Consider the following 12,072-nt stretch of genomic DNA (forward strand, 5'->3'; position numbering starts at 1 on the left):
GGCATAACTACTGTGAATAGTGAGAGCCAGCTGTAATTGATTTGTTAACTGAAATAAATATTAAAACTGAAGGGATTGTTAGGCCTGCAAAAGACCTGGACTGCTCATTTTGTCTCTGAAGAGGACACGTCAGGTAGGAGGATGAAAACAAGAAAGGGGGAAACTTGCATGTCACTAAAGACAATCATTATTCCCGACTCCTGAAATGTGATTACATGACTTTTTCATCTCCCCTTTCTTTATCCCTGTTACATACAGTGGCTTAAATATTTGGCTGTATAATGACATTTTTAAGCAAGGGATTCTAGAAATTTGCTAGGGAGAAATAACATTTTAAATATTTCGAATTGCTTTGCTATTGGGAAGCAAATGAGGCTTCATGTTTCTTCTATTAAATTTATGTCCAGGAAATTATGGAGTAGGGAATTGACATAGCACATCTTGGGATTTTACTTTTTGAAACTTCTTCTCAAATATACGAGCCTTTACTAGATGGTTTGGAAGGAAGGGTAGAGCATGGAGGCAGGAATGGCTGAAAGGACTCTGGAAGGTTCATCCTGAGAAACAGGCTGAGACAGAAGGTATGGCAGCAACAGGGGAAGCCATCCAGGGAACAAAGGGGTTAATTAGGTGGAGTTCAGATTTGGATAAGATGGAGTTGCAGGCAGGAAGCAGAGATGAGCTCTGATCTTGGATCCACAACTCTCTACCTTTTATTGCTGTGAATTGGGGGTGGAATGCATAGTAATCTGGACCATCTTTTCAAGCATCTGGATGTTTGTAGCAGGCCAGGTTGAAAATAGGCACCAAGGAAAGAACCTGGATCAGCCTGTGGAGTCCAGAGTTGAGAGAAGCCAGAGAAGGAGTCAGAACCACGGACAGCTCCTCTTGCCCCTGCCCCTGCCCCTGCCCCAGGACTGCTGAGTGATTTCTACAGAGTATGGTCCTTAACACAGCATCCTCAGTCTTTCTGGCTATACTCTCCACTCTCACCCCTCATGAATAAAACACCCATATTGTAAATGGCCCTGGCATAGAAAAGTTGGGTCATCATAGTCTACATGAAATTCTCCCCTCTCCAGTTTTCTGGGCTGACTGGGAAGAGGTTAGGGAACCCCATGCTTCTGGTCTCATAGTGAGCCTTAGAGGAAGGGCTCAGGCTGCTGGGGATACCACTTCTTCCTTCTCAGCGTTCTAATTCCTTTGAGTCTCTGCTATTTCTGAGATACAGGCTATGACAGAACAGGATTAAAAGACCTGGTATTTCTCAGCTCTCTGGGGGATTCTCAATTAAACTAACATTTATTAAGCCCTCACTATGCTCCACATACTGTTATAAGCAGTTTTGAAGATAAAGATGAATAAGGCATGATTCCTACCCTCAATGGCAATGACATCTTGCCAGTGTGTGCTGGTAGCCAGACAGAGAGTTGGAAGCCCACAGACATAATGTACTTCTTTCTGATTAAGGCAGGGACATAGTTCTTGGGAACATACTTCCTAAACAATGGTTTAGGCAATTTAACAGGAGAGACTGTAGACAAGCTCTCCTGTTAGGGTTAGGGTAGACAGACCTTGTCCCTACCTTCCCCACCCCCATGCCTGCCACCCTTACTAATCTGATCTGTCAAATCCCTCTAATTAGGCCTGTGGAGATACACAGAATGTGGCTCAATGCTTTCACACTTGTCTTGACTATGTGATCACTGTTGAGTGTCACGGGAAGATCTCATCCTGATCTTGTGAAGTGTCTGGGGCAGAAGATGGTCCTAATGATTATGGCTACCGTTATTCAACCAGACTTGGGAAACCTGCTGCTAATCCTAAGACAATCAGAATGGATGATGAGATGGAGGGAAAGAAAACTCAGGGGTCTTTGTTTTGTTTTCGTCTTGGGAAAGAGGAGAGGTGCATTAAGGATATTTGAGCATGATTTGCAAGTATGCTTATTTCCACAGACTCATAATGCCACTTGAATGATCAAGTGAGGAAGAAGAGTTCCCTTCCACTGCATGCTTTTCTGGACAAGACTAACTCGGATACACCCTGATATTGGGGGGTGTAGCAAACAGTGATAAAGAGGCTGCCTCTCATCACCTCATCTTCTTAACCACCTGACGCAGTGGCTGGTGATGGTGCAGAATGGTGGCTGGCAAGATGGGCCGGCACACAGAACGGTGGGTTAGAACAGGCATCAGAAGACCTGGGTTTGGCTGATGGCTGTGTCCCTTCCTTGCTGTGTCCTTCCGAGTAAGATATTCAAACCTCACTAGGCCTCAATATTACTTGGTTGTAAAAAGAGGGGCAATAAAGTGCTTTTGCTGCAGTAATTCACAAAGGTTTCTATTTGTTTGTTTTTGACTGTTTCGTTTTGTTTTTTTGAGACAGGGTCTCACTGTTACCCAGGCTGGAGTGCAGTGATGCAATCACAGCTCACTGCAGCCTTGACCTCAAGTGATCCTCCCATCTCAGCCTCCTCAATAGCTGGAACTACAGGCATAAGCCACCACACTTGGCTAATTTTTGCATTTTTGGCAGAGATGGAGTTTCGCCATGTTGCCCAGGCTAGTCTCAAATTCCTGGGCTCAAGTGATCTGCCTACCTCAGCCTCCCAAAGTGCTGGGATTACAGGTGTGAGCCACAGTACCTGGCCTCACAAAGCATTTTTGAGGATCAAATGTTTGTATCTTTAATACCTAACAGAGTCCCAGGCATGTCATGAATACTTTAGATGTTCCATATATAAATGACTAGTGGAATACACTGAAATTTGAAAACTGTGGAGTGCTGTGTAAATATTTGTTATTTTATTGCCTTAAAGGCTATTTTATCAATGCCTAGTCTGAGCTTATTCTGTGTTATGGGAAAAATTTTGACTGTTTAATCCATGTTAAAGCAAAATCGTTTAGCTCCTATGGAAGAGAGGTTGCAAACTGCCAAGTTGGGTTTCGTCAGTGACCGTGACAGATAGGCTAGTCCTCCACAGGGGTTTGGAAGAAGTGAGGAGCAACACAACATTCAGGACAGCTCTGGGCAACCATTTGGGAGACCCTGCAAAGGCTAGAGCAGGCTTTGAGCAGATAGCTTTACAGAGACATGTTTCCACAGAAGACAAAAGGGTGAATGAAGAAAGCAGTATGCATCAAGGAGGTGGAATTTAATATTTAACAACTCTATTCTAATTATAACAAATAGAACTTATAGGCCCAAAGCCAGAGAAAATAAAGAGTGGCTTAAAGACAGCAAAATGATAACCAAAGAAATGTTGAGAACATGAATGTCATCACAGTTATAGAAATGACAAAGCATTCCTTAGGCATTGCAAAGTTAAAAATGTATTTCTCACTTGGTTTATATCCTATTTCATAGTTTATATTTATAAGTGAATTCAACTACTTTAGGATTACTATTATAAATAAACAAGCATAATCCTTTTTTTTTTTTTTTTTTTTTTTTTGAGAGAGGGTCTCACTCTGTCATCCAGGCTGGAATGCAGTGGCGCAATCATAGCTCACTGTAGCCACGACCTCCTGGGCTCAGGCAATCCTCCCATCTCAGCCTCCAAGTAGATGGGACCACAGGTGCATGCCACCATGCCCAGCTATTCTTTTTTATAATTTGTAGAGATGGGATCTCACAATGTTGCTTAGGCTGGTCTTGAACTCCTGGGGCTCAAGCAATCCTCCCACCTTGGCCTCCCAAAGTTCTGGGATTACATGCATGAGCCACTGCACCCGGCACAAACATAATCCTTTATAGAAAATCCATGGGAAATGAACTGGTGATTTAGTTTTTTTTTCTTAATTTTTATTCCTGAACTGAGTCAAATTAATGCTCTGAAATCACAAACAATGGAGAACCACTAATCACCCAGGGAGAAAGCAGGAGGAACTAAGCTTCCTCTCTAAAAATATTTGCCCAGAAACACTGGCTCTTTCATACTGATGGAAGCATCAATGTGGTGGTCATCAACTGTGTTCGGTTGCCTGCCACCCTGGGGTAATCAGAGTCAATGTGCTGCCAGGGAGGAAAGAATGGCTCAGGAAGGGAGCTGAGGGCTGCCCTCCCACCAACCTGGCCTTGAGTGGGAGCTACCTTTGTTGTCGTGCCAGACCCTCAGCTTGCAGAGGTGGCCCAAGCTCAGCATGTCAGGGAAGCTGAATGTGTCCGTGTTGTTCCGCTCAAACTTGTTCCAGTTTGCCGACTGCTTCAGGGCCAGTGTCCCACTATCCCCGTTCTCCCCGAAGATGATGATGAACACATTGGCATCAGTGCCTGCTCCTGGGGGGTGCACAAAGTGAGGCTTAGGGTGCCAGCCTCTTTGACACACAGTCCTCTTGCTCTGGCCTTGATCCCGGACTCCTTAGAGGAGTCAGGGGTACAGGTGGACAGAGTACAGACTCAAGAAGGCCAGGGGTGAGGTTGGAAAGGGTCAATTAATGTCCCAGGTCTCCAATTCTCTTCTTCATCTTATCTTTGTGCCTTACAAAAGCTTTTGGTCTAACTGGAGTAATGGTCAGCAAGTGTGAATGGTTTAGTACAAAACTCATCTATTTCTGGGGAAATATACCCAAACTTAAAAGGTGTGTCATATAGGCTGGCTTTACAGTTTAGAAACATAGGCTACCTCCTGCACAGTGTGGGTTCAGAAGGAAGCAGGGAAGTTTTGTGTTCCCTAAATCTGTCTCTGATTGACATTCTACACTAGAGCTTCATATCATTTGCTTAAGCCAAATACAGATATTGGCCCAAGTCAAAAGCAAATGCTTCTGGAAGGGGTGACCCAGTGAAACTTTTCTGACACACATCTGTGGTTATCAATGAATTTATTATTTTCTGAGTGCATCATAAAGGGATGGAGGGGTCTGAAAACGTGACACTTGGAACTTTAAGCAATAGGGGTGAAAGTTCCATTGTGAGAATAGGAAGAAAGGAGGTACCCCCAACAAAATTTACTAGCTTTATTAACCTATCATTTATGCCTGAGATCCTACCATGAGAGCTTCATTTATCTGGCAAGAGGCTTCTCTGTTGAAAACGTAAGCTACCATGGCCAACAAGTTAATCCTTCATTCACCATTTATAATTAATGTGATGAGCTTGCCAGATTCCTTGCAATGGCTCCTGGAGAGCAGGCTTGGGATAGGTGAGTGTAGGTAGGAGGTACTGCCCCCATGCCTGGATGACAGTGTGTTCCCTCTCAGCTCCTGGCCTTTGACATGCTAGTACTTTTGATTAGAAGGCCCTTCCTCTGGGTGCCCTATCTGCCTGGCTTCTGTGTTTGTCTTTCTGGACTTGACTTTGGCATTGCATCCATCAGAGCGTCACTACACTGCACTGTGGTTGCTCCAATGAAGGCAGACCTGCAAGGGCCTGGGCAGCACATCTGTATCCTAAGACCCACAGCCAAAGCCGGCACATGGTAGATGGCCACCAAGCACATGGGTCCGAGCATGCCTGAGGTGCATGACACTTGGGCAAGGGGTGCCAGGCAGCAGAAGGAAGATGGGAAGGCTCTGCGTCAAGTGCCTGTACCATTTCCAAAAGTGCTGACCATACTCCCCAGTAATGTTCTCCCCTATTTCCCCAAGAGAGGAGGGAGGGAACCAGTCACTCCCTGGGAGGAGATGCTTTGTCCAGACAGAAAGCGACACACTGTGGAGAAAACTTGGATTGACTAGATTTTGGAAGGCCATATGAAGAAAAATGCCCTGACCAGAAACCAGGGCCTGAGCCCGAATTTGAGGGTTGGAGTGGTAAGGGAGCGGGAGGTGTGAGGGGCCCCCGACCCACCCAGGATGTCGCTGGTCTTAACTGCGACGGTGTAGGAGGTCCACTCCATCATTTCTTCCTCATCGATAACGGCACACATTTCACACACCAGGGTCTTCTTGCCCTTCCGCTGGGACAGCCAGTCTCCATAGTAGAACATGGTGAGGTCTCCAGTGTTCATGTTCTTCAGTAGGATCTGGGGGAGAGGGAGCCACCGTGGGAATGCCCTGCCCTCCCTCACCTCCACTGGCACCCCCTGGTTCATGCAGCCCCTCCCCAAATCCCAACCCTGGAGATCCCAGACCTGAGACAAGCAGTTGCGACTGAGACTCATGGGGTGTGGAAAGGGCCCTTTCCAGGACAAAGGCCCTGTCCTGTGTGCCTGGCATTGGATTTGAAGTCCTTACGAGGACTGCCCTAGCTTGGGATTTGGGAATGGGCAATTCACCTAAAGCTGTGTCCTCAGAGGTGCCTGTCACTGTGCACAAGAGATGTTTGCTGAAAGAGTGACAGAAAAACAGACCAACCAAGCCCCTGTCAGCCACAAACACCTGGGAGCAGAATGCTGACATTTGCGGGATAGTCCTTGGTGTGGGCACCATATTGTTGACTCAAGAAAGTCTGCTAATGGCTGAACAGGAGAGGAGGAGCCTGAGGCGATGCAGGACAGCTGGCCTCTGGTAGACGAGGATGCATGGGCTGACTCAGGTAAGAGACTGCAGGGCTTTGTGTTATGGGTGGAACTGTATTCCCCCAGAGTTCATATGTTGAATTCTTAACCCACAGTCCCTCAGAATGTGACCTTATTAGAAACGGGATTGTTATAGGTGTAATCAGTTCAGATGAGGTCATTAGAGTGGGCCCTAGTCCAATCTTATACCACCCAGACATGCACCCAGAACGCCATGTGAAGACTGGCATGACGCTGCCCCAAGTCAGGGAACTGCCAGAAGCCAGGAGAGTGGCCCAGAACAGATGCTTCTCTAGATCCTTCAGAGGGAGCGTGGCCCTGCTGACACCTTCACCTTGGACTTCTGCCTCTGTGACAGTGAGGGAGTAATAAATGTGTGTTGTTCCAAGCCTCTAGTCCGTGGTGCTTTGTTATGCTGCCTGAGACTCTAACACACATTATGTAAGGAGGACTGGCACAACACACAAGCTGACGTGCCTAGGACCTCGTGTGACACGGAGGCTGCAGGAAGGTCATCTTTGTCGGCATAGTCATTGCCTTTATGAGTGTGGGGCTGCAGGTGAGGCTCCTCCTGGCTGCTAGGGGCCTCCAGCTTTGGAGCCACTCTTAGCATGGAAAACCCATGGACTCCTAATATCACAGTGGTTCTCATCAAAATGAGTGCAGCTTGGCTCTATGCCCTGGACGCTCTTCTCTCTGCCCTGGAGCAGCAAGCGTTAATGACTCTCCTCTGGGCAGCCTGAAGGCACAGAGCCGCACAGCTGGGGAAGGTGAGGAAGTGATGAGAGGTCCCGAGAAGGAGCAGCTGCCTTCCTTTCTTGGTGGAAACTGAGTCTGTGGCCATGTGCATGTATGTGTGTGCATATGTGCCCATGCATATGTATGCTGGGAACAGCAGGAGGATGGAGGCAGAAGAACTAAGAAATCCCATGCTGCTGTTGCTCCTTGAAGATCCCAGCATCCCATCCCCAAGGCTGGCTTCAGCCCAACTGAGAGCTCAAGGATCCAGGTTCCTCAGGCAGGGTGCTGACGGCCAAGCTCAGACTCAGAGGCCCACAATGGAAAAAGAAGCAGCTGCCTAACTCCATGATCACAGAGGCCCCAGTAAGCTTTTTGCCATCCTGCCTGAAGTTCCCACCATGGCAGCCTCTCTCTGCCCCAGGCCTTGCTCCTCTCTCAACCCTCCCAGCTGCTGTCCTGAAGGAAGCCCACACCACCCCTCCCCTTCCTCGGGTCTCTGTCCACATAACGTTGACAGCTCGTATTGAATTACCTGACAGTTGCTTCAGTTCTCACTGGACACAAATAAATAAAACGACATTCTCTGATTAATTCATGCCAAAGAGCATACTGGATCATATGGGCTGGGTTCATGTAATGATCCTCTACGTTGATATTTGTGCTTTAACAAAGTCCATTGACAAGCCAGAGGAACCAGGGGAAGGGGTGGGTGGTGGCTGGAAGGAAGGGTGAGGGTCTAGACATTTTACCCTCTCCAGGAACCACTCCGGCCGACTGCCCAGGCCATCAATCCGGATACGCATCTTGGTGAATGGAGCAATGTCTAGGATCTCCATGATGAAGGTGTCGTTCTGTTCCCGCTCAAACCTGGGGGTGGGGAGGAGGGGCATGAAGAAGGGAAGCTGGCCATTGCGGAGGGTTGGGGTGGGCCAGGCCAGAGGCCAGGTTTGGGGTGAGGGAGATTAGGCCTTTACTCAGCAGCCCTTCTGCTCTCAGCAATTCTCCACCAGCCCATCTCTTGTATCCCAGATGTGTTCCTGAAAGACTGGGTTAAGTGAGTTTGGCCAGTAGAAATGGCTCTGAACCAAGAGCTACCAGTGCTGGGTTCTAATCTCATTCTACCAGTCATCTAGAATAGTCCCAGTTCCTTTCTAGAACTTGGTTTCCTTACCTGTGGTCTGGAGAATAACACTAGCCCTGCAATCTCACAAAACTGTGATGAAGACCAAATGGATGTGAAATCAACTTAAAATGGAAAAAGAATTCCATACCTGAAAAGCTTTAAATGAGATTCTGTGCATGACAGGGCCATTGTGAATGGTGGGGCAGGCTGTGCACTGCACAACTCTAGATGGCATCATTCACATTTTTCTATTTGCCATCTCCAAAACTGAATACAGTGCCCTGAATTGGGTAATGCTACTGCCAACTGTAAAGCAGTAGGCAAATAGAAGGTAATGCTGCTTTTGTTGCTATTATTATTTTCCTGCTGAATGACCTCATCATCTCAGAGATGCTCTATCTTTATTCCTTACTGCTCTTCCCACAGTGCCGCATGTACAATTCGACCTTCAATGCTGACTGATTGCTTGACTGCTGACTGATTCCAGATGATACTGCTGATAAGGCCCTCGGGGTAATGCAGGTGGCACTGGAGATGTGGCTCTGCATGGCAATCGTCGTGCTTTCTTGAATACAAGACATATTTTTATGTCTTTTAAAAACAGAGGCCATAGCCGATGGGGGCTGAGACTTAAATATTGCAAATTGAGAACTAACTACTGCTAGTCTTAAAGGTGGTGGTGAAACAGAGACAGTCTCTTCTGACAACTTGCTCTGTGTGCATTTTACAATTATTAGAAGTGAAAAAGTTATCCCAAAGTCAGCCCCATATCCCTCCTCCTCTAACTGAAGCCCCATCTGTCCCTCTGGGCATAATGGAAACTGTAAGGAGGTGCTCATGTCACATTCATGTCACACACTGAGATTCTCTCAAATAATCTTTCAATTCCTTACTCTTGCCAGGAGCACGATTTTGCAGATCAAAAGAGCTTTAGAATTCTTCACTTTGCATGTCTCTTTAATTTTCACTCTTTGAATTTAGCCAAGTGTCTTCATTTTATGGAGATTTTATGGTGGGACAGGTGTAAGGAAAAGGGGAGGAGAAATAAGCTTTTCTTCTGGAAGACTGCAAGGAGATTACATTTACTCCCTCACCCTTCATTCCAGGCTGAACCCGAATTAACCTGGATGGACTTCCTCTCTTCGGTGTAAAACCATGTCAGTGAAGGCCCTTATTTGTCCTTCAGTCTTCCCAACTCACTAGCCACATCCTTCCAGGTGCCCCGGACCCCCTCCAGACACCTCAGTTGACACACAGTAGGATTCCCACCCTTTGGAGAGGAGCCAGCTTTTGATCCAGGCCTTCTGCCCCTGGTTCACAGGGACAGGGCTGTTGTGTGGCCCAGGATTTTTGCTGTTCATCTACTCAAAGGATCCTCTGCTCAGCAGCTGAGGCAGTGGTGTCTAGGAAGGGCCCCCTTTGGCTGCCCCTCACATCCTTCCTATTCTGGTTTCCTTCTGTTCCTGCCTGCTATGAAAGGCTGTCCTTAGGGAGGGCCCAGCAATCACTCCCTCACTGGGCTCCATGACTGAGCACAGCCTGAAGTCTAAACAGGGCCAAAGGCTTAGGATGGAAGGACAACTATTTCATGGGAGAATTTTTGGCATTGCTACAAAGCCAGGGAAGGGTTATGGTTAGGGACCCTGGGAGAGGGCTGGCCAGCAGATGGGGATGGATGGTGTGGGGTCTAAAGCCCATCAGGCTGGGCAGCTGCTCAGGCAGTTTGTCTTTGTGACATCTTAGGGGCATAGCTGGGGCTCTCAGGATTGGCCAGGGTCAGAGTGCCAGCTTTAGCTTTGCTCTAGACCACCCTCCTTCCAGTCTAAATTTCTCCATATCCAAGGCCATTGAGCCTATGCTTGAAATCACCTTTGAAAAAATTATAACAGAAAATTTTGGCAGTGAAAGAGATCTGATTTAATCAACCCCCATCTTGCCTTTAGCCTTCAAACTCCCGTTGATTCTTCCTGGGTTTGGGTCAAGCTAACTTTGGGAGACATTTAGTGTATAGTTTAAATGATAATAGCCCTTCCATAAAGTTAAGGAGAGACTACCAGCCTAGGAGGATGAGAGGAGCCTGACCTCTGCTAAAACATAGACATAAACATTGCCAGCCATTATTACAGATATGCACTTCCCCAATTACCCCTGCAGATAACAACATGCCATTGTAAACTGAAGACTGGCCTTTTGAGATGTCTTTTCAGGTTTTTTGCATGTCTGATGACCAATGGCTCCACCTGGACCTGCCAACAGCTCTTGTGGCCCCACCTAGAAATGACTCAGCATGCAATGAGGACCATTTCCCAAACCCCTATGATTGTACCCCCAAACCAATCAGCAGCAAGCACCCATTGCCTAGACACCCCCACTTCTTCTCCCAAACTATCCTCGAAAAACCCTAGTTTCTGAATTTTCAGGGAGGCTGATTTGAGTAATAATAAAATTCCGGTCTCCCATTTAGCCAGCTCCACATATGTAAAACTCTTTCTCTATTGCAATTCCCCTGCTTTGATAAATCAGCTATCTCTGGGCTGTGGGCAAAATGAACCTACTGGGTGGTTCCATGCTTAGACAGCTCTACTGATGGGGCCCCATGGCCACCCTTGCAGCTCTTTCCCTTTTAGGACATCCATGGCCAACCTTTAGTAAGTTTTTGTTACATTGAGTTCTGCCACCAGAACGAATTGTTGAATTGTCAACATCTGACCAATCTCAGTGCCTCTATTCTCTTCCCTCTCTACCCCTTTGAAACAAGCCACTGGATCTCTCCCTTCTCCAGGCTCCTCAATGGAATACTAAGCAGCAATGAAAATGAGCAAATCACAATCACACTCAACAGCTCAGGAAAATATGAAAAACCTGATGCTGAGTGAAAGAACTAAGACATAAAATAAGATATATGGCCTGATTCTATTTATGTACCATTCAAATCCAGGTGATATAAAAGCCTATCATTAGGGATGAAATCCAGGTGATATGAAAGCATAGCGCCATGAGATGGAGATCAAAAAAGAAAGGAAACAAGAAAATGTTTACCTTAAAAGCTGAGAACTGTCAAGATTTAATTTCTTGGCCTGAAGGCAGCGTGGAGGGTTTACATAAGTTTTTGCTTTACAAGTATCAATAATGTATGTACTTTTACATATATATGTATGTTCATGATAAAATGTTTAAAAATGTAAATGTCTCTAGGACCTTTGACTGTTCTTCATGTGACAGAATTTTCAGATCCATGCTCTGTGGATTGTAGCCCCTGTGGTAGGCTGAAAAATGGTCCCCCAGAAGATATCCATGTTCTAAATCTTGGAATCCATGTATATAACTGTATGGTAAAAAGAAAAGGGAGGTCTTTGCAGATGTAATTAAGTTAAGAGGCTTGAGATGGGGAGATTATCCTGGATTATTCCAGTGGGCCCTTAATGTAATCCCAAGAGTCCTTATAAGAAGGCAGAAAGAGAGAGATCAACACATACACAAAGGAGGTAGGATGTGAAGATGGGGCAGAGATGGGAAGACCTGGCCTTGAAGGCTGGAGTGATGCAGCACAAGCCAAGGACTGCTGGCAGCCACCAGAAGCTGCAAGGAGTGGATTCTCTCCCAGAGCCTGCAGGGCACATGACAGTGCTGACACCTTGATTTCCACCCACAGATTCTGATTTCAGATTTCTGGCCTCCGGAAAAATGAGAGAAGAAAATTCTGTTGTTTTAATTACCACTATGTTTATGGTAATTTTGTATCACC

The 12,072-nt window shown here is 46.5% G+C and overlaps 1 protein-coding gene across 1 annotated transcript in view; it reads right to left on the reverse strand.

Moving 5' to 3' along the window:
• The window catches only part of LOXHD1 (lipoxygenase homology PLAT domains 1), a 181,934-nt gene that overhangs the window by 26,387 nt on the left and 143,475 nt on the right, over positions 1 to 12,072 (reverse strand). The window contains exons 35-37 of the mRNA XM_054537840.2: positions 7,954 to 8,071; positions 5,794 to 5,968; positions 4,096 to 4,281 (exon numbers count right to left, since the gene is read on the reverse strand). Of these exons, the coding sequence (XP_054393815.2) occupies positions 4,096 to 4,281; positions 5,794 to 5,968; positions 7,954 to 8,071 (479 nt within the window). The remainder of the gene's footprint in view (positions 1 to 4,095; positions 4,282 to 5,793; positions 5,969 to 7,953; positions 8,072 to 12,072) is intronic.

This window comes from Pongo abelii, chromosome 17, assembly GCF_028885655.2.
Source record: "Pongo abelii isolate AG06213 chromosome 17, NHGRI_mPonAbe1-v2.0_pri, whole genome shotgun sequence".
Classification (NCBI taxonomy): domain Eukaryota; kingdom Metazoa; phylum Chordata; class Mammalia; order Primates; family Hominidae; genus Pongo; species Pongo abelii.